We start from the raw sequence: 23,909 nt of genomic DNA, 5'->3' as shown, positions 1-23,909 counted from the left end.
TCGAAGTAGATGGCCCCACTGGTGCCATTGCCGGTTTCCCCTGCTGGCTCATGGTGGTGGCTTCGGACCGCAGCAAATGCCACTCGCCCAGGGGGCGCCTCTCCCAGGGCTGCTCCCCCGGGCCCCCCTGCAGCAGCTCGGCCAGGCTCACAGACCACCAGGCACTCCCCCTCCAGCAGGACGGGCTCTGACCCCTCCTGGGCCCACCCGGCCCCCAGGGCCAGAAGCACCAGAGCCAAGAGCAGCCCGGGACTGTGTAGGGGACCTGGTAGCCAGTGTGGCTTGGCTCCCAACATGGTTGAGGGGCTCTGCAACCCACAAGTGCCCCGGTCTTCTGCCCCTCTTCTGTTTCCGCTCCTCTCCCTGGACTCTCTCCGCAGGCACCCTGATCGTCTGCCCTCTCTAGGCTCGCCGAACCCCCTCTCCATACCTGTGTCCCAGCTCTGTCCTGCCTCCCACTCTTACTCCTGCTGTCACTGCAGTTCCCTCCTCCTTGGCAGAGCATGCAGTGACAGCAGTTGGGCTTTGGGAGAGAGAGGAGGGATGAAGCCGCCTGCCCGCTGGACGGGAGGGCTGCAGCCAGAGCTTCAGGGCAGCCCTGCTGGACGGCACAGCACTGAAGGCTGGACCTGAGGGGGATGGAGAACATGGTATGTGTGTGTGAGGGGTGTGAGAGAATGTGTGAGTGTGTGCATATGCCAGAGGCAGGCCCTCAACCTCTTCCTCCTATTTCTCCTCTCTTCAGAATCCCTCACAAATCAACAGCCCTTCTTCGTGGCATCTTTCCATTTGTTGGAGGAAAGGGGTACTCCACCAGGGGTACTCCACCAGGGGTACCCCCCGCCCCCCGCCTCCCGCCTCCCGCCTCCCGCCTCCCGCCTCCCGCCCCGCCTCCCGCCTCCGCCACGATTGCTTTAGTGGAAAGTGCTTGGGCCTAGAGCACCAGTGGGCCAGTCACGCTGCCTCTTTGGTCGGCCACATCTTTATTCGCGGGAAACAACTTTCAACGCATGGTTCCCCATTTCGAGAAATAACTGCGCAGAATGCGCGAGGACCCTGAGGGCCGGGAGACAGACGGGAGGGCTGGTGAGAAGCGCGAGGAGCGAGCCCTGGAGCCGCCGAGGGGACTAGGCCGAGCGGGACCGTCGGGGCCTCTGGGCGCGGCGGCGGGGTTGGGAGGAGGGCGCGCAGCCGGGAGGAGCTGGGCTGACTCCGCCCCAGGCCAGGAAGTGACTCAAGAAACAGTTTGCGAGCGATGTGGACAAGAGAGGTCCCCGTTGGGTGAGGAACCCGGGAAGGCCCGCCCAGATTCGGGCCCCCTGCCCTCGTCCCCTGGGCTGGGGGCGCGGGCAAAGCGGGGGGCCGGCGGGCGCTGAGAGGACCCGAAGCCGGCGCGGGCGGCGGAGGCGGTAGGCGCGCCCCTCCCCCGCGCCCGGGAGCGGGGAGCGGGGGCCGCGGTGAGGAGTAGGCCCGGCCCGCGGTGGCTGCCCCAGTCAGCGGTGGGCGGGCCCGGCCCGGCCCGGCCCCTGGGCCCTGGGCGGCGCTTGTGGCCTGACGGAGAGGGGCAGCGGACGGCTGGGGGAGGGGTGGGAGTGGCTTGAACCTTGGAAATGGCATACCAGGGCCCCCAGAGGACAGCCTAGTTCAATCCCCTGCTGCGGATTCGTCTTTAAGAAGCTGCAGAGTCCCCCAGGAGACTCCTTCTGGCCTCCAGGCCGAGCTGGAGCCCCCCCACCCTTCTTGCTTCGGACTGTGGTCATCCTTTTCCAAAGCCCAGACGCCCACCCTCGATAGACAGCCTTGTTTACCGGGACTTCCTCTCCGGAGAGGCCCGCGTGACATACTCCCTTCCTACCTCCAGTGGACTTAGATGTTTGTCACCTCCTGGTGCTGTTTACCAGAGCCTTAACTAGGTGCGACCTGTTGATAGCTGGTGTAGTCCCAGGAACCAGGATTTGGATGGAGGGTACAATGAGGCTCTGAGCTGCCTTCTCCCCTTCCAGGGCTGGGGGCAGCAGCCATGCCTACCTGGGGGGCCCGCCCTGCGTCCCCAGACCGCTTTGCGGTGTCTGCGGAGGCTGAGAACAAGGTTCGGGAACAGCAGCCCCATGTGGCGCGCATCTTCAGCGTGGGGGTGAGCGTCCTTCCGAAGGACTGTCCGGACAACCCCCACATCTGGCTGCAGCTGGAGGGCCCCAAGGAAAACGCCAGCAGAGCCAAGGTGAACTCCTTCTCTCCCCCATCCCTCCAGGCACCAAGGACGCTTTCCCCCAGGGCGGAGGAGAGCAGGGAAGAGGAGGGGCCTGGGGAGGATCTCGACTTCTTGGTTGTCTCACTGGCAACCTCAGTGCCCCTGAGTTTTGAGGGACTTTCCAACTCTATATTTGTTTTCAGTTTCAGCTTAATTTCTTCTGTGATGGCCCAGGCTCGCAAAAATCATTCTGTGCTCTTTGGGAGAATAGAGATATCTGGCTGAACAAGTTGGCCCCACCAAGGAATGCACTGTGGGGTGGGAGGCTGGACCACATTGCTTCCTTTGGGATTAGGCTGGGGTTCCAGGATGGCTCAATCATGTACCAGCTTTGTGATGGGAGTCTCAGTTTCCTTATCTCTAAAATGGGAATAACATCATGTGGATACTCCAGACATCCTGGAGCTCAGGAGCGAGCAAGGAGCCAGGAGAGGTGACCTGGGCCAGTTAGGATTCCAACAGTTTACTTTTCCTGACCTTCCCTTCCTCCCAACCAGGAGTACCTGAAGGGCCTCTGCAGCCCAGAACTGCAGGATGAAATCCACTACCCGCCCAAACTGCACTGCATCTTTCTGGGAGCCCAGGGCTTCTTCCTTGACTGCCTGGCCTGGAGCACGTCAGCCCATCTGGTGCCCAGGGCGCCCGGCTCACTGATGATCAGTGGCCTGACTGAGGCCTTTGTCATGGCTCAGAGCCGGGTAGAAGAGCTGGCAGAGCGGCTGAGCTGGGACTTCACGCCAGGACCATCTTCCGGAGCCTCTCAGTGTACTGGAGTGCTGAGAGACTTTTCTGCCCTGCTGCAGTCCCCGGCGGATGCCCATAGAGAGGCTCTGCTGCAGTTGCCCCTGGCTGTCCAGGAGGAGCTGCTGAGTCTGGTGCAGGAGGCGTCCAGTGGGCAGGGGCCAGGAGCACTGGCTTCTTGGGAGAGGCGGAGCTCAGGCTTGCTGGGTCCTCAGTGCCAAGGAGTGAGAGCTCCCCCTAGTGACGGCAGGGAGTCCCTGGACACTGGATCTATGGGACCCGGAGATTCCAGGGGAGCAAGGGGAGACAGTTACGCTGTGGTGAAGGAGGGAGGGAAACAGGGTGGTCCCAGGGAGATGGATTTGGGGTGGAAGGAGTTGCCTGGGGAAGAGGCCTGGGAGAGAGAAGTGGCCCTCAGGCCACAGTCAGTGGGTGGAGGGGCAAGGGAGTCAGCACCCCTGAAAGGGAAGGCCGTGGGGAAGGAGGAGATAGCTCAGGGAGGAGGAGGGTTCTGTGTCCACCGTGAGCCTGCCGGTGCCCATGGCTCCTGTCACAGGGCAGCTCAGTCCCGAGGAGCCTCCCTCCTCCAGCGGCTCCACAATGGTAATGCCTCTCCTCCGAGGGTGCCCAGCCCTCCGCCTGCACCGGAACCCCCATGGCACTGTGGAGACCGGGGTGACTGCGGAGACCGGGGAGATGGGGACAGGGGAGACAAGCAGCAGGGCATGGCACGGGGTCGGGGGCCTCAATGGAAACGAGGCGCCCGAGGGGGCAACTTGGTGACTGGCACACAGCGTTTCAAGGAGGCCCTGCAGGATCCTTTCACCCTGTGCCTTGCCAATGTGCCTGGCCAGCCAGACCTCCGCCATATTGTCATTGACGGCAGCAACGTGGCCATGGTGTGAGTACCTGGTGGGGCTAAGGGCCTAGGAGAGGGAGGATATGTCCTGAGGGGCTGGCATTGTAGCCAGGGTGCCAAGCCCCTCCTCTGGCCGACCCCCTCCCACTACAGGCATGGCCTCCAGCACTACTTCTCCAGCCGGGGCATTGCCATTGCTGTGCAGTACTTCTGGGACCGTGGCCACCGTGACATAACTGTCTTTGTGCCTCAGTGGCGCTTCAGTAAGGATGCCAAAGTCAGAGGTGAGTTGGGCCTGGTCTTCAGTGTCCCAGGATAGGCTCTGTTTCCACCTTGAGGAGAACCCTATTATGTTCTTTTTTAATAGAGAGTCACTTCCTGCAAAAGCTGTATTCCCTCAGCCTGCTCTCCCTCACACCCTCACGAGTCATGGATGGCAAGAGGATCTCCTCCTATGATGACAGGTACTTGCTCCTCTCCTGGCCCAGGCTTGATATTCAAGCCCTGTGGAAGATTGAGGGAGAGAGAAAAGCTCCTGGTGGTTTACGCTGTTTCCAAGCCTTGGTGGTGGGTAAGGGGCCAGTTATTCCTCTGGGTGCCTTATGATTGGGTAGGTAAACCTGTCCTGCAGTTGTGATGAGACGACCTGTAGACAACCATGTTTGCCTATTCATAATTCATCAAACAAAATGATACCTTGTATTTATATAGTGCCTTACGGTCTAGAAAATACTGGTTTAGTGGAAAGGTGGGAAAGCTGATTGCATAAATAGCTGACAGATGTCTTCTTATAACCTGAATTTCCAAACATGCAGAGAAATTTCCCTAACATTCTGGAAAAGCCAGAGTAAAGGTCAAAATAACAAGTAAAATGAAGAAACACAACCCATGAATAATAGGACTGTACAAAACATGGTATAATAGAAAGATCACTGGATTTAGAATTGGAAGATCTGAATTTGAGCCTCAAGTAGCACTACTCATTGACTTTGACTGTGGAACTTTTCGTAGTGAATTAACCTCTTTGTCTCAGGGTCCTCCTCCATTCATTTACCCTCCTGGTGAATATACGAAAAAGATAAGGTATGTGCTTGCCTTGCTCAAGGTGCTAGGCAAGAGTACAGTGACATTCCCTCCTAACTTTGCACAGACCTACTCAAGTGTGGCAGTGGGTATATCTCCAATCTACAGTCGTGGAGACAGAGGGTCAGAGTGGTTACCTGTCTTAGCAAAGGGAAATTAGGCCTCAAAGCTGCTAGATGGTTTGAATGAAAATACAAGGCACACTTCTACCATAGTCTGCATAGGTGGTGTGAGAAATGAGCAGATTTTAGAAAGCCAAGTTAAAAAATTTGTAAGTTCTTTATTCTCTAGGACATTATACAGTTTTTAAAAATTAGTTTCTAAACCATAGTGATTATATACTTTGTCTTTCAAACACCTTCTATTCCTTAACAAGTAAATGGTATTCTACAAAAAAAGCAGTTTACGTTCTCCCGATGTTATTCTATTTATATCTAGATTTCACAGATTACCCAAGATATGGAACCTTCTTTCCACACCTGCATTGAAACAGAATTGAAACTGAAGATTGAGTTCATTTTAATGAATGTTAAAGGCATGTGTCTGCCCAGTTGTGTGGGACCTGGTTGGCAGATAACATAATATAAATTGGGAATTTGCCCAGTAACAGGGAATAAGCACAGTGGTGCACAGCGTAGGCATACGGAATGAATGTTGCTGAACAACATACTGTGTAATGCGATCATAGTAAAATATGCTTAACTGGAAAATACCATTTACATACCATAAGTGTACCATATACTTTTTTTGTTTGTTTGTTTTTGAGATGGAGCCTTGCTCTGTTGCCACGCTGGAGTGCAGTGGCACGATCTCGGCTCACTGCAACCTCCGCCTCCCAGGTTCAAGAGATTCCCCTACCTCAGCCTCCCGAGTAGCTGGGACTTCAGGTGCATGCCACCACGCCCAGCTAATTTTTTGCATTTTAGTAGAGTTGGGGTTTCACCATGTTGGCCAGGGTGGTCTTGATTTCCTGACCTCATGATCCGCCCACCTTGGCCTCCCAAAGTGCTGGGATTACAGGCGTGAGCCACCAAGCCCGGCCAAGTGTACCACAGACATTTGTATGTCATTCCCTTAATTTGTTTCCTAGACAGAAGCTCAGAGCCCGATATCTGTCACACCTAATCCTGACTCCCAGTTCCCCCTATACCACACTATCTTTCAAATACTGACTGCTCACTTAGTACTAGGTGCATGGCTTGCAGGAGGAGGTGGGAACACTGGGAACAAGATCTGATTCTTGACTAGAGAGCTGAAAGAAACCATAAATCAAACACTACAGGAACTCAGAGGGAAGGGAGCCCCCTTCTGGCTGGGGTTTTGTGGGAAAGGAGAGATTTGTGAGTTTTTGTGTTGAGAAGACTGGGATGGGTTGGATCTCTTCGTTTCTAAATCTGTTAAAAAGACCACCACCCATCACCTCATGAGTCCTACCCTGTCTGGTGGTATCAGAATTACTGAAGTGGAGCCCAGGCATTTTTTAAAAGAGTTCCCTTGATGATTCTGTTCCTCAGCAAGTCTTGGGAAATGCCTTCCAGATAGAGGAAATAGTTGGAGAAATATGGAAGTCAGCATAAGACATATGTGGAGAGCAGAGTGTAATCTGATTATTGATTTTAGCTAGAGTTGAGGGTGGGTTAGGGAATATTGGGAGAGATAAGGTTTTAAGAGTGATTTGAGCTGGCCTGTAGAAGGCCTTAGCTGCCAGGCCTGGGTGCGTAGACTTTATTTAGTAAATAAAGGGCAAGTGTGGAAGAGTTTTGTGTAGGCGATAAGTATGCTTTCTTGGGGCAGGGCAGGGGAGACTGGAGGGTGGGTGAGTGGTCAGAGGCGGGGACCCCCTTGTTAGGAGGTTATGCATGGTCTCAGCTGCAATATCTGAATTACTGGAGTGGTAATGGTGGGCCTGGGAAGGAAGGGAGCAGAGCGCAAGGCTTTTCAAGGGAAGGGCATGTTGGATTTGCGAGGGATTGGTTGGGCAGGGTGGAAGACAGAGCTAGATCTTACTGTTTACTAACGAGGCACAGAGTGTTGGGTGAAGGACTATGGTGAGCAGATAGGATGCTACTGGGAGACCACCTTGGATTCATCTTTGTTTCCTCTCTAGCCCATGGCACTTGTATCTAGTCAGTTGCCTATAGCTGGGTCAAGGTGAGGTAGGGGGCCACATCTCCATCACCAGAAGTGGCTCATGGGAGACAGTAAAACTTCTGGGGTTGGGGCCTTGGAGAGTCCCAAATGGTTGCTGTGGTTTTTACTTTTATTTTTATAGATTTGGGGGATACCAGTACAGTTTTGCTACATGGATATATTGCATAGTGGTGAAGTCTAGGCTTTTAATGTAACCATGATCCAAACAGTGAACATTGTACACAGTAGGTAATTTTTCAACCCTCTCTCGGTTGCTGTGGTTTTGGAGACAGGTTCATGGTGAAGCTGGCTGAAGAGACAGATGGGATAATTGTCTCCAATGACCAGTTCCGGGACCTGGCGGAGGAGTCTGAGAAGTGGATGGCAATCATCAGAGAACGGTGAGGGAGCCCTCCCGCTGAGAATTGGGCACAGATGCAGATGTTTTTCTAAAGCCAGCTCTGCTCTGGCCATGGGGTGAGAACTCTGGGAAGGAGGTGAAGTTTTCTTGAAGGATGGAGCCAGCAGCTTCTGGTGATACTGGTCTCAGTGGTCTGGGAGGTGGGCAAGGGCCCCCTCTGTGACCACACATTATCTTTCGCCATCCAGCCTGCTGCCCTTTACCTTTGTGGGAAACCTCTTCATGGTACCTGATGACCCACTGGGGCGAAACGGCCCCACCCTGGATGAATTTCTGAAGAAGCCAGCCAGGTAATCAATCCCCTAGACTCCTTGCAGGCAGCCCCCACCTCTGGCCCTCTCTCAGCAGGCCCAGAGACTTGGGTGGAAGTGTGACCTCAGTTTGGGCTAGCTTAGTTTTGCAGTGGTTTGAGTTGCATTGGCCTTGGCCTTTATAAGCTTCCCAGGGGATCCTGACATAGAACCTCCTTGCTGGGAGGGAAACACCTGCTTCCTGTTTCTCTTAATCAGCATGTTTGATGGAGTTATTTGGAAAATGGTTGCTTATACTGAGAGCCAGTTGTATTCAGCATGCCTTCTGCTGACCATTACACAAGTGATTCATTTAGGACTAGAACTAGATCATAATAGTGGCAGAGTTCACCCTGTTTCTGAAAGAACGGCCCATCTTCCCTTCAGAAGTGGGTTGATACTGCCACTCAGTGGTCAGCTTCAGGAACTTCAGGATTTCTCCCCCAAAGCCAGGAAATAGGCAGGACAATTAAGAGAGGGGTAGCCCACTAAGATCTAATTTCCCCCCCAGGATGCTCATCAGCTCTTTTTGGTCTGTTTCTTCCCAGGACACAGGGGTCTTCTAAGGCTCAGCATCCTTCCAGGGGCTTTGCAGACCATGGTAAACAGCAGCAGGGGAGAGAAGAGGAAAAAGGTAGTGGTGGCATTCGGAAGACCCGGGAAACAGAGCGGCTCCGGCGGCAGCTGCTGGAGGTGTTTTGGGGTCAGGATCACAAGGTGGACTTCATCCTGCAGCGGGAGCCATACTGCCGGGACATTAACCAACTGTCTGAGGCCCTGCTCAGTCTTAACTTTTGAGCCTCACCTGCTTGAGTGGCTGCCGCCCTGTCAGCTCCAGCTGCCTCCAGCTCAGCCCTTTCTGTGAGAGTCCCTCTGCTGCTCACACTCTGATCCAGAAGCACCCTGAGCTGGTGCTTTGGATCAGGGAAGCCACTTTGGGACAGGTCCATAAAGTGACCTGATCTTACCGAGTCAGGACCTCAGCCAGCTCTCATGAGGTTCTGCTCAGCCTTAACTTCTCAACTTTGCCTTAGCACAGGGTTTCTGTAGGGAGTGGGGGCTGCTAGAGAGGATTAGTTCTGGAGACTGAGACTGTTGGCTCCACCTCCAAGCTGAGGTGGGGTGGAGGGCAGGGTGGGCAGGAAGTGACAGGAAGTTAAGCTGTTCCTCTCCCTGGCTGCTGCTCTGGATGGCCAGAGAACAAGATGCTCCCTTGCTGAGCTCCTGGGAGCATGGAAGGAGATGCTAGGCCCTGGCACAGCGTTATGTGGACTGGGCCACGATAGGGTGGAATGAGCTAGTGAAGAAGGCAGGAGACTTGGCTTCTGGTCTCAGCTATGCCTGTTCGTGGCCTCGAATGAGTTGCTTGGGCTTTACTTCCGCCTACAAATCAGGGGTAAAAATACCTGTTGGGAGGAGAAATGAGAACATAGAGGAAAGCTTCTTGGAGGAAAGGTGCTTGGACCAAGTCTCAGGTGTGTCTGCCTGTGGCTGCACAGGCTCTTTAACCGAAACCTCACTTTCAGAGAGATGTGGGTCCTTTGTCTCCAGGGTCCACACCCTAGATTTTAACACTGCATTCTCACTATAACATGCCCTATAATGGCTGCATCCCTTTTGAGCAACCTCCAAAATCCACATTTACACAATAGGTAAATTAGGGATGACTGCATTATCAAAATACTCTCAGGGTTCCTATAAATGGCAGCTCTCCTGTTGTATTCAAGTGTTTGTTTACAGACTAACAAATGTGTTGGCAAATCCCCGGTTAGATGCACTTGCTGGTGTTGAGATGAACACGTCGATTTTTCACCAAATCGATGAAGCTATGCTCTGCAATGACAATATTAATGTGATCCGACCCTAACATTTTCTCTATGGAAGACATATGTTGCATAAAGCAAGGCACACTTCTGCTTTATGTGTGTGTGGGGATGGGAGGACTTAACGGAAGTTGAACCAGTTGGTTCTAGATGAACCAATTATCTGGAAAATGAAAGAACCAGAGTTGGAAGGCACTTGACTGGCCACCAGACCAACTCTGCTGTTACTGACATGCCCTCTCCACCCTGATTCCTAGAGGTCATTGCCCTGGATCTGCTTGAAGTCCTCCTGTGCCGGGGAATTTACTATCTCCAGAGTAGCACATTACCTGTGTAGATGGTATTAATCAGTACTCCTTGCTTTAGTGCAGCCTAAAGTATGCTTTTCTGTTACATCTACCTTTGAGGCTGGTCATACCCCCAGGAACAATACAGAGCCAGTCAACTTCCTGGAATCCAAGACCAGATAAAGAAGTAGGACAGGTGCCCCTGGGTTCTGTTTTGTGTGGGCCTGTGGCGAGTCTCTGGACAAGATCTTTTCCAGGCCCTGACTTCTGCCTCAGAGCCTCTGAGTGGCACAGGGAGTTGAATACTGCATGGAGAGTGTAATGATGATGGGGAGGGTTCTTGTGTCCTCACTCCTCCCTTTTTGGTGATTTACACCACTGTACCATACTGACCCGGGCTGGGGGCAGGTGTGTTGGAGACAGGCTGGTCAAAGAGGTGACAATGATTAAGAGAAAACCCAGAGGTCCCTGAGAAGAGATTGGTTAATATGGCCTGAACTGGTGGCTGGGGGAACTGTGTCTGGTCAAGTTATGGCAGATGTTACAGCTTTAGGTAGGTAAAAAGGGTCCTAGATGAAAACCTGGGAGTTTTTTTTTTCCTGATAGGGTTGTTTATAGCTCTTGATTGGTTTCTTGCCCTTTTCACTTTCAGTGATGGTGGGTGTGCAGTAGACCAAAAGTGTCTTCTGCCCTTTTGTGCTAAGGGCCCTGGTTGACTGAGTGGCCCCAGTCAGATGAGAGGCAAGTCCTAAGCTTCTTATAGACAGGGATGTTGACTTTGTTCTGCTGCAGCCTGATAAACTGGGACCACTGTGTGGTTAGTAATGCACTTGCCATTTGGTGACACAGACTGAAGGCTATCCTACACCTGGGCCTTCTCTCTTCCTCTACTGGCATCCTAATGGCACTCTGACAGCATCCAGGGTGACTACAGGGCCCACTGGAAATGGATCATCATTCTCTCTTCTAGTGTCTACCTTCATCATAACCTGATGTCCCAAACTTGTGACAAGTTCTTTTGGCAACTTAAGGACCAAGAAGGGAGAGGGTGATGAGAGAGACTGCCCATTATAACTTTCAAAACCCTGTCTTTGGGGAAGAGTCATCTAGGGTGACATTCCTTGAAGTAAATCCCAGGAGAACCTAGGCCAAAGAGATGAGCCAAGGTTAATGAGACAATTTATTTTTATTGCCTAAACTGCAGAGCATTCTCTACACAGCGTAGAAGTGGGGCAGCTGCAGGACATGTAGAGAAACCAAACTGAGAAATCTTACAAGGAGTTGAAAAGATTAATGTCCCAATCTGATGAGATTACGGCCTTGAGACAATAAGGTGGAGCAGCAGAACAATGGGAAAGAGGACTGGGGGAGGAATCTAAGAACCAGATGGCTTCGGCTCTCTAGAGGAGCTGGGCCTATTCACAGTGCCTAACCTGGAAGCCTGTGAGGGACAGGCCTCAGGCCCTTGCCATGACCTACTTAGGCTACAATTTCCTTTAAGGCAGCCCCTAGCTCTGGGAAGGAATACTGGTAACCAGTGGCCAGTGTTCGCCGTGGGATCACCTTCTGGCCCTCCAGCAGCATGATGGCACGCTCTCGCCCAAAGACAGCTTGCACCACAGTGCTGGGGAGAGGGATGAAGGCTCGGCGGCCCAGGGCAGCAGCCAAGGTCTGGGCAAACTCAGCATTAGTGGCGGAGGATGGAGCCACTCCATTCAGGACCCCGTGCACGTGGTTTGCTTCAAGGGCATGGGTCAGGATTCCTGCCAGGTCCCCAATGTGTATCCAGGGGAAGAATTGGTGGCCTGAGCCGATGGGGCCCCCCAGGCCCAGGCGAAAGGGCAGCAGCATGTGGCCGATGGCACCACCCCCACGGCCCAGCACAACCCCTAGAGCAGGCAAGAGGGAAGGTACAGGGGTCGTCTCAGCCTTGAAGGAGCCCCACTGCTCCTCCTGGTTTCTGTTTCCCCTTCCTCACTCTCCCCATGCTGACTTGGCTCTGTAACAGAAGTGAGCAGTATGGCTCTCTTTAAGACTTCACACCTCATCTGCAGGTTGGCTATAAGTGGTGTCATCCTCTCACTCTGTAATTGTAATCTCAGCTCTCCTAATCCCATCACTTTCCCAGCCCAGAGAAGACATTCCAAACCTGTCTGATACCCAGGCCCCTGTTTCTCACCCGAGCGCACCACCACCTGGCGTGTAGAATCTCCAGGAAGCCTGGCTGCAGCTTCCCATTTGGTTACGAGGTTGGAGAAAAAGTCAAAGTCCCCTCCTGGGCTGTCTTCATCATACTCTGCAGTCAGACTGGGCTGGTAGTAAGCTGCCGGTGGAACACAGTCATTTGCCCTGGGTGTCCTTGGTCCTGCCTGGCTCTCTGTAGTGGAGGCTCCCCTTGGCCTCAGCTTCTTTGGCCCTTAGGATCTCCCCATTTGGAGACAGAGCCATTTGGATATTTTCCCCTTGAACTTCTCCATGACCTGAAGCGTTCCTTTCCTGGAGGAACTCTGGTTGCAGGGCTAAACTTAGAGGCTGCTAGAGTGTAGTGGTTAAGAACAGGAACTTGGGTACCAGGCTGCCTGAGTTTTAATCAGTTCCCTCATTTATTAACTCTCTGACTTGATGCAAGTTACTTAACCTCTCTGTATAGAATTTTCACATCTTTAAAATGGGAATAATAGTACCTACCTCATAGGGTTGTTGTAAGGAATAAATGATAATAAGCATAAAACACTTCAAATAGTGGCTGGTGTGTATAATTGTTTGCAATTACTTAGTCCCAAAGGTGACCAGGAACTCTGTTCCTAAAGAACTATGGTGTGAGAAGTAAGGGACTTTGGGATAGGTGGACTTTTCCCTGGCACTAAGAGTGATGCCACTCCCCACTCTTTTTCAGGGTCTCAATTTCTTAGTGAAAGTACACAAAGGTTAGGAGAAACATGCATGGATCAAGGGCCTAGGAAGTCATTTTGCCTGGAAAAGACCAGTGCTATGCAAAATGGTGTGTTCCATTGCCTGGAAAAGATGAGTGCTATGCAAAATGGTGTGGACAGCTATGCAAAATGGTGTGTGCATAGCTACAGAGGTCTGAGTTACCCCGTTCCCCTGGCGAATATAAGGGGCTGGTGATTTGGGGGGCATACCTACACCTGTGACTAAGACCCAGGCCTTGGGGGGTTGTGGGGCTTTGGTGATGGCTTTAGCCAGCAACTGAGTGGTCTTTAGGCGGCTGCCGAGAACCTCTTTTTGGAAGGTCTCATTCCATCTGCAGGAGAAACATGGGAAATAAAAAGCCACTAAATACATAAGTGCACATACCCCTCTCTCTGTCTTTTCCTGGGAGCTATTTCATACCCATTTCTAGTAAAGCCCTGAATTTTGGCTTAAGAGAAACAGTCAACGTCTCCTGTAGAGGGAAAGGGCATACATTTCCTGGGCATCCTGAGTTATACCTGAGGACTTAAGCCAATTGGCTGACTGGGTGGAGGAGCAGGTCGGGGTGGAGGAGTGGAGCAGAATGAGTATTCTGGGATATCAGTTTAGTTCGGAATCTGGGAGCTCCATTACCCATAGCTCACAGGTTCTCATCAGTGGGGCACTCTCCTCCCTGTGCTCTAGTGGGTATCAGCTTTAGGGCCCAGGCTGACCTTCGGAGAGGGTTGAGGATGTTCTCTCCGGCCAGGTTGACGGCGGCATCGCAGCTGGGCAGCCCCGATGCAGCGAGCTCATCCTGTCGGAGAAAGCACACAGTGCCCCTGCCCCGCCCAACTCTGCCCTCCCACCCGCTTCCAGAGGATGGACGTACCCACGTGATCCGGCCGGGCCCGGGCTGTCGGGAGACCAACGTCACTTCGTGGCCTCTGGCATTCAGCAGCTGGGTTAGGGCTGTCCCAATGAAGCCTGTCCCGCCACCTGATCGGAAAATACAAATTGTTTATATTCCCGTGGAGTCGGGGTGGGGGCGCCTTCCGTCCCCGCTGTGGCCCCTTCTTCCGGCGCCACCCCATCTGAAACCAGACTTCTCCCCACTTCTCCCCCTCCTCGCGATGCAGAGGTGACACAGGTCACAGGGATTAGGGAGATTCTCGGGCTAGGAGGCCAAGGCCAGGTTGCCTGTGCACTAGACAGTGCCCTCCCGGAAGCGGATTCCCAGTCCTCAATCTCCGACTAAGCCCGCCCAGCACTCTCCCTTTCTGCCCTCCCTCACCCACAAGCACACGCATAGCGACCAGGACCTAACGCGCCTGCGTAAGGTTTAGAGTTTACCTCACTTCAGACGCGACTACGACCTCTCTGCGCATGTCCCTTTCGGGAAGCGCGTTCCAATCGAGGTCGCAATCCTGTGCGTGACCCTTCTCGGCGACCCGGAAAGACTTGTAAATATGGGCTGTGTGTTTCTCTAGCAAGCGAGGTGGGAGGGATTAGACCGATGGACCCGGAAAGGGCGGAGGAGGGAAGGCTTTAGTGTAGAAAACCAACCAAACCAAACCCAAACCAACAAAACCCTTCACCTAAAACCCGAAGCTACCCAAACCTCAGAATTCTGGATGTCTATTAAGTTGGCGGGTCAGTAATGGAAGAGAACCCTTCCACCGGTAATCTGGATTTCTTTCCACTCGGCCAGTTTTTTCTTCTCTTTCTTCCCGCTGGCTCCTTTCTATCAGCATTTAAATATTCCAAAGATCCCCTCATACTAAAATAAGCCTTCTCCAGACCTGTTTTTCCTCCAGCTAATATTCTTTTTTTTTTTGCCTTCATAGCCAAACTTCCCAAAAGTGTGGTTTCCATTTTCTACTTCTTACTTCACTCCTATAGGGTTTGTGCCTTTACCATTCATTTCCTCACTCTCCAAGAACGTAAGTTTCCCATGTGTCACCAAATCTAATCCCTAGTTTTCAGTTAGTTTTCTTGACCTCTCAGTATCATTGGGCACCTGCTGATTCCTTTCTCCCTTTGAAAATGTTTGGCTTCAGTGAAAGACATTCTCTTCTTGGCTTTCTCCTACCTTTTTTCAGTCTCTGGTGCTTGCTTCACCTCTGCTAAGTTCTTAAAATATTGGTATTCCTCAGAGCTGGATCCTAGAACCTTCTCTTCCCATTCTGCACTTTACCCTAGGCATCTATGCTTTGAATTCAGACTTTAACAGAAGACATCCCAAATCTCCTATGCAACACGGATCTCTACTCTGAGCTCCTAACCCCTATACAAACTTTTCACTACACATCTCTTCTTGGACGTCTGAAACCCTATTGATTTTAAATACTGAATCTCTCTCAGATTTATCTAAGAGGGGTCTTTGAAAAGTTCATGGAAAATGTGTATTATGCTAAAAAATACATAGGTCTCCAAATTTTTTTTACACCAAAATAAACTTGTACTAACTTGTTATATAACATGTCTGAACAGGATCTGAGGCACTAAGAAGGCTAAGACAGTTTGAAAAGAGCCCCTATCAAAGCAACCTGAATTCTGCTAAAATTGAAGCAAGAACAAACATGGAATTTGTGGTGAAGAATGATGAAATTGATGCTTTATGAAAAGTTTATGAGGACAATGCCCCAAATAAATCAGCAGTCTACAAATGCATAACTCATTTTAAGAAATGAGGAGATGGACAAGCATGGTGGCTCATGCCTGTAATCCCAGCACTTTGGGAGGATTATGCACGAGGCTCTCTCAAGCCCAGGAGTTTGAGACCAGCCTGGGCAACATAGCGAGACCTCATCTCACTAAAAATTTAAAAGTTAGCCAGGCGTGGTGGTGCACACCTCTAGTTCCAGCATCTTGGGAGGCTGAGGCAGGAGGATTGCTTGAGCCCAGCAGTTCAAGGTTGCAGTGAGCTATGATTGCACCACCGTGCTGCAGCCTGGGCAACAGAGTGAGACCCCATCTCAACAAAAAGGGGAGGATATGATGTTGAAAATATAGATAGTGGCAGACTATCCACATCACTTCGTGAGGAAAAAAATTCATCTTGTTTGTGCCCTAGTTGAAGAGAACTGACAACAGCAGAAACAATAGCCAACACCATGGACATCTCGGTTCAGCTTACACAATTCTGACTGAAAAGTTACAGTGGAGCAAACTTTCAACTCGATAGGTAACAAAGCTGTTGTACCCAGATCTGCTACAGGTAAGAGCAGAGCTTTCAGTGGAAAGTTTAAACAAATGGGGTCAAGATCCTTGGTATGGCTTTGTGACCTCACCCAAATCTCATCTTGAATTGTAATCCCCAGCTATTGAGGGAAAGACCTGGTGAGAGGTGATTGGATCATGGGGGCAGTTTCCCCCATGCTGTCCTCATGATAGTGAGGGTGTTCCCATGAGATCTGATGGTTTTATAAATAGCAGTTTCCTGTGGGTTTTCACTCACTCTTTTTCCTGCCACCATGTGAAGAAGGTCTTTGCTTCCCCTTTGCCTTCCACCATGATTATAAGTTTCCTGAGGCCTCCTGAGAAATGTGGAATTGTGACTCAATTAAACCTGTTTTCTTTATAAATTACCCAGTCCCCAGCAGTTCTTTATAGAAGTGTGAACACAGACTAATACAAGCCTGAAGCATTTCATCAAAGTATTGTAACAGGAGATGAAACATGGCTTCACCAGTATGATCCTGAAGAAAAAGCACAATCAAAGCAATGGCTATCAAGAGGAGGAACTCAAAGCAAAACAGACCAGTCAAGAGCAAACATAGTGATGACAGTTTTTTTTCAGGATACTCAAGGTATTTTCCTTGTTGACTTTGTGGAGGACCAAAGAATGATAACATTAATTTGCCTATTGAGAGTGTTTTGGGAAAGTCAGCCAAAGCTTTAGCAGAAAAACACTTGAGAAAGCTTCACCAGACAGTTCTCCACCGTGACAATGCTTTTGCTCATGTCTCTCATCAAACAAGAACAATTTTGTTAGTGTTTCAATGGGAAATCTTTAGGCATCCACCTGATTTGGCTCCTTCTGACTTCTTTTTGTTTCTTAATCTTAAAAAATTCTGTCAAGAGCACCCAGTTTTCTTCAGTTAATAATGTAAAAAGGACTGTATTGATGGGGTTAAGTCTCCAGGACCATCAGTTCTTTAGGGTGTACTAAGTGGCTGGTGTCATTTCTTACGAAAGTGTCTTGAACTTGGTGGAACTTATGTTGAGAAATAAAGTGTATATTTTATATTTTTTAATCTTTTAATTCATTTTTTCCACAAACGTTTTGCAATTTCTTCATATTTCCCTCTGTCTCTGCCATCACAATCCTCTTATGAGTTATTCTGTCTTGTGTAAATATCTGCAGTAGTCTCCTAGTAGGTCTTCCTGCTTTTGCATGTTTCTCCTCTCCAAACTATTTCACACATTGCAAGCTGAGTGATCTTTGAAAACCATATGAAGGGAACGTTATAGTGGCACGTATAGTTTAAAAAACTCCCAGTTTAAAATTCCCGGATATGCTGGATAAAATTAAACATACCTCCATTTAAATGTATTGCCAAGTTATCTAGAAAAATAAAAAAATCCCAGAAGCCAAAAAATGAAATGTGTCTTGGGACTGAGGTTATGACAAAGATTATTTGCTTGGCCAAACTTTAGTCAGGCTTCTGAACCTTCTAACAAACCTCATTTGTACACCTCTTTGTAAAATCCAGTTTTCACAAAGAGCCTTGCTAAGTCAGTTTAGCAAGAACCCCCTCACCCTTGATATCTGATCACTCTCAATCTCTGATCAGGCCCCTCATCCTTCATCCCCTAGGTGATGTCTGATCACCTTGGCCTATCTTCACATGAATCTGGTTAGTTTGGGTTAGCCAGAATCCCTCTTAACCTTGATATTTTTCTCTTACTAATTTTTCATCCACTGACCCCCACCCTATTCCTTGGCTATAAATTCCCACTTGCCCATGTTGTTTCAGACTTGAGCCCAATCTCTCCCACTGCAAGACCACATTGTAGTGGTACTTGTACCTATTGTGATGGAAAGTCTTCCTTACCTTACTCTATCAAGTGTCACTGAATAATTTTCTTTAACAGGTACTTACTTTGTGGCTTTTAGTTTCGGTAACCCAGAGGCTTGGGTGACAGGAGACCATGCCTGAGATAGAAGCAAATTTGGGACTGAGACCCCTGCATAAAGCCCTTGGACTGTGTTCTTAGATAAAAAGTAAACTTTAAAAGTCCACCTGGTATCAAAGAACATGGCCTGGAATCTTGTTTCTCTAGGCTTTGCTCTTTTCTAGGATTGATTGTCAAAAAAATTACTGTTCTCTGAGAAGTTTTATCTATTGTCCTGTCTGCCTGCATATTTGTGGTTTGAATTAATTGTTACCTACTTGGCCTAGAAAGCTCTAACCCAAGAATTTAAATTAAGTGTTCCAGATAGAAGACATAAATCTTCCCTCGGTTTGGTTTCACCGGATTTCAATAGATAAAAGTCCTGCCAAGCATGAACATACAATACAAAATTACAAAACACACAAGGAAACAAAGCACTCTGAGGGTGTCAAATAAAACCAAACCAAACCAAAACAACAAACAGCAGAATTAGACAATCAAAGATTTAAAGTGTTAGAATTTAGAGATATAGAATATAAAATTACCAAAGTTTAAAATGTTTAAGAAAGAAAAGAAATTAAAAACATGAGAAAGGGACAAGATGCTATAAAAAAATACCAGCAGAATTGATAAAGAACCAACCTGAACTTTGAAAAATTAAAATTTTTTTAATTCAAAACATTTTTTATTGTACTTTAAGTTCTAGGGTACATGTGCACAATGTGCAGGTTTGTTACATATGTATACATGTGCCATGTTGGTGTGCTGCATCCATTAACTCATCATTTACATTAGGTATTCCTCCTAATGCTATCCCTCCCCCTACACCCACCCCACAACAGGCCCTGGTGTGTGACGTTCCCCACCCTGTGTCCAAGCGTTCTTATTGTTCGATTCCCACCTATGAGTGAGAACATGTGGTGTTTGGTTTTCTGTCCTTGCGAGAGTTTGCTCAGAATGATGGTTTCCAGCTTCATCCATGTCCCTACAAAGGACATGGACTCATCCTTTTTTATGGCTGCATAGTATTCCATGGGGTATATGTGCCACATTTTCTTAATCCAGTCTATCATTGATGGACATTTGGGTTGGTTCCAAGTCTTTGCTATTGTGAATAGTGCTACAATAAACATACGTGTGCATGTGTCTTTATAGTAGCATGATTTGTAATCCTTTGGGTATATACTTAGTAATGGGATGGCTGGGTCAAATGGTATTTCTAGTTCTAGATCCTTGAGGAATCACCACACTCCCTTCCACAATGGTTGAACTAGTTTCCACTCCCACCAACAGTGTAAAAGTGTTCCTATTTCTCCACATCCTCTCCAGCACCTGTTGTTTCCTGACTTTTTAATGATGGCCATTCTAACTGGTGTGAGATGGTATCTCATTGTGGTTTTGATTTGCATTTCTCTGACGGCCAGTGGTGATGAGCATTTTTTCACGTGTCTGTTGGCTACATAAATGTCTTGTTTTGAGAAGTGTCTGTTCATATCCTTCATCCACTTTTTGATGGGGTTGTTTGATTTTTTCTTGTAAATTTGTTTGAGTTCATTGTAGATTCTGGATATTAGCCCTTTGTCAGATGGGTGGATTGCAAAAATTTTCTCCCATTCTGTAGGTTGCCTGTTCACTCTCATAGTAGTTTCTTTTGCTGTTTAGAAGCTCTTTAGTTTAATTGGCTTCCATTTGTCTATTTTGGCTTTTGTTGCCATTGCTTTTGGTGTTTTAGTCACGAAGTCCTTGCCCATGCCTATGTCCTGAATGGTATTGCCTAGGTTTTCTTCTAGAGTTTTTATGGTTTTAGGTCTAACATTTAAGTCTTTAATCCATCTTGAATTAATTTTTGTATAAGGTGTAAGGAAGGGATCCAGTTTCAGCTTTCTACATATGGCTAGCCAGTTTTCCCAGCACCGTTTATGAAATAGGGAATCCTTTCCCTGTTTCTTGTTTTTGTCAGATTTGTCAAAGATCAGATGGTGTAGATGTGTGGTATTATTTCTGAGGGCTCTGTTCTGTTCCACTGGTCTATCTCTCTGTTTTGGTACCAGTACCATGCTGTTTTGGTTACTGTAGCCTTGTAGTATAGTTTGAAGTCAGGTAGCATGATGCCTCCAGTTTTGTTCTTTTGGCTTATGATTGTCTTGGCAATGCGGGCTCTTTTTTGGTTTCATATGAGCTTTAAAGTAGTTTTTTTCCCAATTCTGTGAAGAAAGTCATTGGTAGCTTCATGGGGATGACATTAAATCTATAAATTACCTTGGGCAGTATGGCCATTTCCACGATATTCATTCTTCCTATCCATGAGCATGGAATGTTCTTCCATTTGTTTGTGTCCTCTTTGATTTCATTGAGCAGTGGTTTGTAGTTCTCCTTGAAGAGGTCCTTCACCTCCCTTGTAAGTTGTATTCCTAGGTATTTTATTCTCGTTGAAGCAATTGTGAATGGGAGTTCACTCATGATTTGGCTCTGTGTTTGTCTGTTATTGGTGTTTAGGAATGCTTGTGATTTTTGCACATCGATTTTGTATCCTGAGACTGTTGAAGTTGCTTATCAGCTTAAGGAGATTTTGGGCTGAGACGATGGGGTTTTCTAAATATACAGTCATGTCATCTGCAAACAGGGACAATTTGACTTCCTCTTTTCCTAATTGAATATCTCTTTATTTCTTTCTCCTGCCTGATTACCCTGGCCAGAACTTCCAACACTATGTTGAATAGGAGTGGTGAGAGAAGGCATCCCTGTCTTGTGCCAGTTTTCAAAGGGAATGCTTCCAGTTTTTGCCCATTCAGTATGATATTGGCTGTGGGTTTGTCATAAATAGCTCTTATTATTTTGAGATACGTCCCATCAATACCTAGTTTATTGAAAGTTTTTTAGCATGTAGAGCTGTTGAATTTTGTCTAAGGCCTTTTCTGCATCTATTGAGTTAATCATGTGGTTTTTGTCTTTGGTTCTGTTTATATGATGGATTACATTTATTGATTTGCATATGTTGAACCAGCCTCGCGTCCCAGGAATGAAGCCAACTTGATCGTGGTGGATAAGCTTTTTGATGTGGTTTGCCAGTATTTTGTTGAGGATTTTTGCACTGATGTTCATCGGGGTTATTGGTCTAAAATTCTCTTTTTTTGTTGTGTCTCTGCCAGGCTTTGGTATCAGGATGATGCTGGCCTCATAAAATGAGTTAGGGAGGATTCTGTCTTTTTCTATTGATTGGAATATTTTCAGAAGGAATGGTACCAGCTCCTCTTTGTACCTCTGGTAGAATTCGGCTTTGAATCCATCTAGTCCCCGACTTTTTTTGGTTGGTAGGCTATTAATTATTGCCTCAATTTCAGAGCCTGTTATTGGTCTATTCAGGGATTCAACTTCTTCCTGGTTTAGTCTTGGGAGGGTGTATGTGTCCAGGAATTTATCCATTTCTTTTAGATTTCCTTTTTTTTTTTTTTTTTTTTTTTTTTTGAGATGGAGTCTCACTCTGTCACCCAGGCTAGAGTGCTAGAGTGCAGTGGTGCTATCTCAGCTCACTGCAAGCTCTGCCTCCCAGGTTCATGCCATTCTCCTGCCTCAGCCTCCTGATTAGCTGGGACTACAGGTGCCCGCCACCATGCCCGGCTAATGTTTTTGTATTTTTAGTAGAGACTGGGTTTCACCATGTTAGCCAGGATGGTCTCGATCTCCTGACCTTGTGATCCACCCACCTCAGCCTCCCAAAGTGCCAGGATTACAGGCGTGAGCCACTGCGCCCGGCCTAGATTTTCAAGTTTATTTGCATAGAGGTGTTTATAGTATTCTCTGATGGTAGTTTGTATTTCTGTGGGATCAGTGGTGATATCCCCTTTATCATTTTTTATTGCATCTGTTTGAGTCTTCTCTCTTTTCTTCTTTATTAGTCTTGCTAGCGGTTGGCCTATTTTGTTGATCTTTTTCAAAAAACCAGCTCCTGGATTCATTGATTTTTTGAAGGATTTTTTGTGTCTCTATCTCCTTCAGTTCTGCTCTGATCTTAGTTATTTCTTGCCTTCTGCTAGCTTTTGAATGTGTTTGCTCTTGCTTCTCTAGTTCTTTTAATTTTGAGGTTAGGGTGTCGATTTTAGGTCTTTCCTGCTTTCTCTTGTGGGCATTTAGTGCTATAAATTTCCCTCTGCACACTGCTTTAAATGTGTCCCAGATATTCTGGTATGTTGTGTCTTTGTTCTCATTGGTTTCAGAGAACATCTTTATTTCTGCCTTCATTTCGTTATTTACCCAGTAGTCGTTCAGGAGCAGGTTGTTCAGTTTCCATGTAGTTGTGCAGTTTTGAGTGAGTTTCTTAATCCTGAGTTCTAGTTTGATTGCACTGTGGTCTAAGAGACAGTTTTTTATAATTTCTGTTCCTTTACATTTGCTGAGGAGTGCTTTACTTCCAACTGTGTGGTCAATTTTGGAATAAGTGCGATGTGGTGCTGAGAAGAATGTATATTGAGTTGATTTGGGGTGAAGAGTTCTGTAGATGTCTGTTAGGTCCACCTAGTGCAGAGCTGAGTTCAAGTCCTGGATATCCTTGTTAACTTTCTGTCTTGTTGATCTGTCTAATGTTGACAGTGGGGTGTTAAAGTCTCCCATTATTCTTGTGTGGGAGTCTAAGTCTCTTTGTAGGTCTCTAAGGACTTGCTTTATGAATCTGGGTGCTCCTGTATTGGGTGCATATATATTTAGGATAGTTAGCTCTTCTTGTTGAATTGATCCCTTTACCATTATGTAATGGCCTTCTTTGTCTCTTTTGATCTTTGTTGGTTTAAAGTCTGTTTTATCAGAGAGTAGGATTGCAACCCCTGCTTTTTTTGTTTTCCATTTGCTTGGTAGATCTTCCTCCATGCCTTTATTTTGAGCCTATATATGTCTCTGCATGTGAGATGGGTCTCCTGAATACAGCAGACAGATGGGTCTTGATTCTTTATCCAATTTGCCAGTCTGTGTCTTTTAATTGGGATATTTAGCCCATTTACATTTAAGGTTAATATTGTTATGTGTGAATTTGATCCTGTCATTATGATCTTAGCTGGTCATTTTGCTCGTTAGTTGATGCAGTTTCTTCCTAGCATCAATGGTCTTTACAATTTGGCATGTTTTTGCAGTGGCTGGTACTGGTTGTTCCTTTCCATGTTTAGTGCTTCCTTCAGGAGCTCTTCTAAGGCAGGACTGGTGGTGACAAAATCTCTCAGCATTTGCTTGTCTGTAAAGGATTTTATTTCTCCTTTGCTTATGAAACTTAGTTTGGCTGGATATGAAATTCTGGGTTGAAAATTCTCTTCTTTAAGAATGTTGAATATTGGTCCCCACTCTCTTCTGGCTTGTGGAGTTTCTGCTGAGAGATCTGCTGTTAGTATGATAGGCTTCCCTTTCTGGGTAACCCAGACTTTCTCTCTGGCTGCCCTTAACATTCTTTTTTTCATTTCAACCTTGGTGAACCTGATAATTTTGTGTCTTGGGATTGCTCTTCTCGAGGAGTATCTTTGTGGCATTCTCTGTATTTCCTGAATTTGAATGTTGGCCTGCCTTGCTATGTTGGGGAAGTTCTCCTGGATAGTATCCTGAAGATGCTTTCCAACTTAGTTCCATTCTCCCCGTCACTTTCAGGTACACCAATCAGACGTAGATTTGGTCTTTTCACATAGTCCCATATTTCTTGGAGGCTTTGTTCGTTTCTTTTTACTCTTTTTCCTCTAAACTTCTCTTCTTGCTTCATTTCATTCATTTGCTCTTCAATCACTGACACCATTTCTTCCACCTGACCAAATAGGATACTGAAGCTTGTGCATGCCTCATGTAGTTCTCATGCCATGGTTTTCAGCTCCATCAGGTCATTTAAGGTCTTCTCTATGCTGTTTATTCTAGTTAGCCATTCGTCTAATCTTTTTTCAAGGTTTTTAGCTTCTTCGTGATGGGTTCAAACATCCTCCTTTAGCTCAGAGAAGTTTGTTATTACCAATCTTCTGAAGCCTACT

At 47.7% G+C, this 23,909-nt stretch overlaps 2 protein-coding genes across 4 annotated transcripts; one reads left to right on the top strand and one right to left on the bottom strand.

Moving 5' to 3' along the window:
• Window positions 1-10,424, top strand: KHNYN (KH and NYN domain containing). Its single transcript, XM_012498161.2, is given in 9 exon segments — window positions 1-630; window positions 632-650; window positions 2,004-2,221; window positions 2,749-3,893; window positions 4,005-4,135; window positions 4,219-4,315; window positions 7,358-7,465; window positions 7,674-7,775; window positions 8,324-10,424. Coding segments are annotated over 9 exon segments (2,691 nt in total). The 5' UTR covers window positions 1-9; the 3' UTR covers window positions 8,574-10,424.
• Window positions 10,425-11,056: 632 nt separating this feature from the next.
• On the bottom strand, window positions 11,057-14,142 carry SDR39U1 (short chain dehydrogenase/reductase family 39U member 1). 3 transcript variants are annotated; one of them, XM_003260701.3, is made up of 6 exons: window positions 14,093-14,142; window positions 13,691-13,797; window positions 13,533-13,615; window positions 13,029-13,150; window positions 12,065-12,208; window positions 11,057-11,774 (listed from the first exon to the last, which is right to left on the bottom strand). In XM_003260701.3, the coding sequence occupies exons 1-6, from the start codon at window positions 14,106-14,108 to the stop codon at window positions 11,365-11,367; spliced, it is 882 nt and encodes a 293-aa protein (XP_003260749.1). In that variant the 5' UTR covers window positions 14,109-14,142; the 3' UTR covers window positions 11,057-11,364. The 3 variants fall into 3 exon arrangements, 2 of the variants coding, with proteins under 2 accessions (XP_003260749.1, XP_030658400.1); XM_030802540.1 differs by having other exon boundaries at window positions 13,533-13,797; window positions 14,093-14,132; XR_004027775.1 differs by lacking the exon at window positions 14,093-14,142 and having other exon boundaries at window positions 11,057-13,150; window positions 13,453-14,084.
• Window positions 14,143-23,909: the final 9,767 nt, after the last annotated feature.

The sequence above is a fragment of the Nomascus leucogenys genome, chromosome 22a (assembly GCF_006542625.1).
Source record: "Nomascus leucogenys isolate Asia chromosome 22a, Asia_NLE_v1, whole genome shotgun sequence".
In the NCBI taxonomy this organism is placed as follows: domain Eukaryota; kingdom Metazoa; phylum Chordata; class Mammalia; order Primates; family Hylobatidae; genus Nomascus; species Nomascus leucogenys.
The sequence above is the reverse complement of the archived record's forward strand: the minus strand, read 5'-3'. Positions and strand labels throughout refer to the sequence as shown.